Source organism: Haliotis rufescens, unplaced genomic scaffold (assembly GCF_023055435.1).
Source record: "Haliotis rufescens isolate VD_foot unplaced genomic scaffold, xgHalRufe1.0.p SCAF_3, whole genome shotgun sequence".
In the NCBI taxonomy this organism is placed as follows: domain Eukaryota; kingdom Metazoa; phylum Mollusca; class Gastropoda; order Lepetellida; family Haliotidae; genus Haliotis; species Haliotis rufescens.
The window spans coordinates 65,578,635-65,583,222 of record NW_025964001.1 but is presented as its reverse complement, the minus strand read 5'-3'; the positions used below and the strand labels follow the sequence as shown (position 1 = coordinate 65,583,222).

At 49.6% G+C, this 4,588-nt stretch overlaps 1 protein-coding gene across 1 annotated transcript; it reads left to right on the top strand.

Moving 5' to 3' along the window:
- Positions 1-809: 809 nt before the first annotated feature.
- LOC125384415 (proteoglycan 4-like) lies at positions 810-2,285 on the top strand. Its single transcript, XM_048403477.1, has 2 exons — positions 810-913; positions 1,424-2,285. The coding sequence occupies exons 1-2, from the start codon at positions 810-812 to the stop codon at positions 2,283-2,285; spliced, it is 966 nt and encodes a 321-aa protein (XP_048259434.1).
- Positions 2,286-4,588: the final 2,303 nt, after the last annotated feature.

Genomic DNA, 4,588 nt, shown 5'->3' with positions numbered 1-4,588 from the left:
AACTAACACAAGTCTTTGACATAGGGAAAATCTCTTTCCCACAACCAATAACCTTTGGCCTTCCAGCACCTTGAGTCAGGGTTGAGAACAGGGCCCCAGAGCGTGTCACACAATAGATTCAGCATGTCAGCTGTATTAACTCTAACCAGTCTCTATTCTGTGGACAAGTGGACAGCTCCATCTCTACGTTTGTCCCGACACTCGAGCTCCATGTTGACTTGTCCACTCCAAACATATTGTGCTCTCAATCTAAAAGGGTCATCGATAGATAAATATATACAGCAAATTTTAAATTTGGGATTGTACATTACTCTTACTTACCTTCCCTCCAGTCAGGGCTTAATGAGCCAGGACAGAATCATTTTGTGGATTTTGGGCTTTGAGAGTATCTTGACTTGGCTAAAGTTATTTGAACACTGATTATAATGGAGAGTGAATGCTAAAAGGATTATTGGTTGTGTAAAAAGTGACGTATATTTCATGTTAATTTCACTACCCTGCTAAGCCATTTCGTGACTCGCTTACATAAAAAGAGCCATTCATTGACAAAAGTCGAGAGGTGTTTGTTTTGATGGCTTTTTAAACTGGGTCCGTGATCTCTGAATGTAAAAGTGTGGAGAGGTGGAGTTTGGGGGGAGAGGTGGGGTTTGGGGGGAGGGGTGGGGTTTGGGGGAGGGGTGGGGTTTGGGGGGAGGGGTGGGGTTTGGGGGAGGGGTCTGGTTTTGGGATTTTTTTTGTGAAACCAAATGAAAGGGACGTGACAATGTGATGTGAAACACGTTTATTGCTGGTTGCCACTGGGTGATTGGATGTTGTTCACATGTATTGACATCCCTGCTTATTCATATCTCGTTCAGAAGGACGGACGTGGAAGGGAAGGGCAAGAGGAAGAGCCTCCTTCTGATGAGGATGAGTCAGCGAGCCTCATCCAGTTCGTACACTCGGCCACAGCATCACCGTCCCTTGTCTTGTTTCACAGACATGAAGTCCTGTTATTTTCTTCAACCACATCTGATAAGACTAATCACGTGAAGATCCGGGGTAGAATAGGTCTTCAGCAACCCATGCTGGCTGTAAGAGGCAACTAACAGGATTGGGTGGTCAGGCTCGCTGACTTGGTTGATACATGCCATCGTTTCACAAATGCGTAGATCGATGCTCATGAAGAAAATCACTCGATTGTCTGGTCCAGACTATTTATTTACAGTCTGCTGTCATACAGCTGGAATATTGCTGAGTGTGGCGTTAAAAACAAACAAACAATAAGGTAAAAAGAGGAATTAGTCTTTATAGTTGCTACAATAGTTTTGTGTACACGTAGACCACATGTATAGGTGTAGGTGTACTGTACAGGTATGTGATCAGATGTACAGTTAGGCAGTAAGAAACTGTAAGAACTTTATTGTACTCCACAATCACACAGCCCTACATCTATCCACCCTTCCACACACCACAACCAACTGCCCCCCTCCCACCACAACCAACTGCCCCCCTCCCACCACAACCAACTGCCCCCCTCCCACCACAACCAACTGCCCCCCTCCCACCACAACCATCTGACCCCCCTCCCACCACAACCAACTGCCCCCCTGCCACCACAACCAACTGCCCCCCTCCCACCACAACCAACTGCCCCCCTCCCACCACAACCAACTGCCCCCCTCCCACCACAACCAAATGACCCCCTCCAACCACAACCAACTGCCCCCCTCCCACCACAACCAACTGCCCCCCTCCCACCACAACCAACTGCCCCCCTCCCACCACAACCAACTGCCCCCCTCCCACCACAACCATCTGACCCCCCTCCCACCACAACCAACTGCCCCCCTGCCACCACAACCAACTGCCCCCCTCCCACCACAACCAACTGCCCCCCTCCCACCACAACCAACTGCCCCCCTCCCACCACAACCAACTGCCCCCCTCCCACCACAACCAACTGCCCCCCTCCCACCACAACCAACTGCCCCCCTGCCACCACAACCAACTGCCCCCTCCCACCACAACCAACTGCCCCCCTCCCACCACAACCAACTGACCCCTTCCCACCACAACCAACTGCCCCCCTCCCACCACAACCAACTGACCCCTTCCCACCACAACCAACTGACCCCCTCCCACCACAACCAACTGCCCCCTTCCCACCACAACCAACTGCCCCCTTCCCACCACAACCAACTGCCCCCTTCCCACCACAACCAACTGCCCCCCTTCCACCACAACCAACTGACCCCCGCCCCCGGCACCACAACCAACTGCCCCCTCCCACCACAACCAACTGACCCCCGCCCCCCCACCACAACCAACTGACCCCTCCCACCACAACCAACTGACCCCCGCCCCCCCACCACAACCAACTGACCCCTGCCACCACAACCAACTGCCCCCTGCCACTACAACCAACTGCCCCCTGCCACTACAACCAACTGCCCCCTGCCACTACAACCAACTGCCCCCTGCCACTACAACCAACTGCCCCCTTCCCACCACAACCAACTGACCCCTGCCACCACAACCAACTGACCCCTTCCACTACAACCAACTGCCCCCTGCCACTACAACCAACTGCCCCCTTCCCACCACAACCAACTGCCCCCTCCCACCACAACCAACTGACCCCCGCCCCCGGCACCACAACCAACTGCCCCCTCCCACCACAACCAACTGACCCCCGCCCCCCCCACCACAACCAACTGACCCCTGCCACCACAACCAACTGACCCCTGCCACTACAACCAACTGACCCCCGCCCCCCCCACCACAACCAACTGCCCCCTTCCCACCACAACCAACTGCCCCCTTCCCACTACAACCAACTGACCCCCTGCCACCACAACCAACTGACCCCCTCCCACCACAACCAACTGCCCCCCTCCCACCACAACCAACTGACCCCCTGCCACCACAACCAACTGACCCCCTGCCACCACAACCAACTGCCCCCCACCTGCCACCACAACCAACTGACCCCCTGCCACCACAACCAACTGATCCCCCCCCCTACCCAATCACACGCATGCGCACATTCTCCTGCACCTCGCACCTGACCTCACACCTTCCAGCCCCCACACCTCCCACAGTACCCAGGCTCCAAGCTCCTGCACACCTGACCTCGCACCTTCCACCCCCCACACCTCTCCCATTACCCAGGCTCCAAGCTCCTGCTCACCCGACCTCGCACCTTCCACCCCCACACCTCTCGCAGTACCCAGGCTCCAAGCACCTGCACACCCACCCCTCCCCTGTTTTGAAATTATACTAACTGCAAGACAACAGATGACCAGTAGATCCGGACACCCAGCTCTGCTCATACTCATAAGCTCATCTACTAATTGCTCCCTTCATCCCGAGTCAGATGTATTAAGTTCATAAGGTCATTTGTAAATCAATCTCAGCACTGCCCACAATCTAACACCTGTAAGTTGATCAAAACAAGCCACTGGGGTGTAATTAATGAATATAACTTTGAAACTCCTGACTGCCACATTGTGTAAGCTAGTGTCGATTACACGTCAATATCACTCCCCTGGCCATGAGCTAAGTACCTGTATTGGTCCATCATGATCCGCAGATTTAGCAGTGTGCCAGAAACAATATTATGTTTAGGATTAAAGGTATATCATAACCAGAACCACGTTACATTCTCGCAACAAAGCGACTCAGCTTGGCTCGAATGTAATCGCCCTGGTCGTAAATTGCGCTGACAGATTTAGAAAAACATGATGTAAGCATGTCATATGATATAGATTATGATGTTTTGGTTTGAGGAAAATACTGCCGGATTAACGCTGATATAAATTGCTATGACCACTATTGAAAATTATTCCATGATATAAGTGTGTGAAGTAATACATTTTGTTGTATTTTAAATGAGGAAAAGTGGTCTTGACAAATCCAGAGGACAGAGTTGTGTCAGAATAAAGGTCATATGTTGAGGAACGTATTAATGTGATTCATGTTGTAGCCATTGGAAGGCTATTTAACATAATCAATTAACATCAGATATGCATGCCATTGAATATTTAAGACTTGTTTTTCGTTGATATGAATAGATATATTGCAGCCCATGGTGGGGCAGGAGGGTGGGAGATAGATAGATACATAGATAGATAGATAGATAGATAGATACATAGATAGATAGATACATACATACATACATGGATACATACATACATGGATACATACATACATACATACATACATACATACATACATACATACATACATACATACATACATACATAGAATACAAAAGTCCAAAGGTGAGCTGTATAATTTACGCAACCGGTTTCACGCATGTGATTTTCAAGAGTACAGTTATATATATATGGAGGCATGACTGCTGGCATAGAATTTGATATGACATTCTGAGGATATATGCAATTATTACTGTCAAGGTATTTTAGTTTTTCATTTTCATAAATGTGCACTTTTAAACATTAATGGTAGCAGTAGCCATGAATACAGTGGCAACTTGTCCCTGGATTGTAAAGGTCTTGTAGTGTTTGTGAAAAGACAGACAAAAAATATACACGTTTTAAGGAGTTATTTCCTGTTTAATGCCACTTTGAACAGTCTTTCAGTT

Coding starts and splice junctions, on each gene's coding strand:
- LOC125384415 (XM_048403477.1), top strand. CDS start 810: ATGTTGTTCACATGTATTGACATCCCTGCTTATTCATATCTCGTTCAG. Junction 914..1,423: donor CCTCCTTCTGATGAGGATGA/GTCAGCGAGCCT, acceptor ACAATCACACAG/CCCTACATCTATCCACCCTT.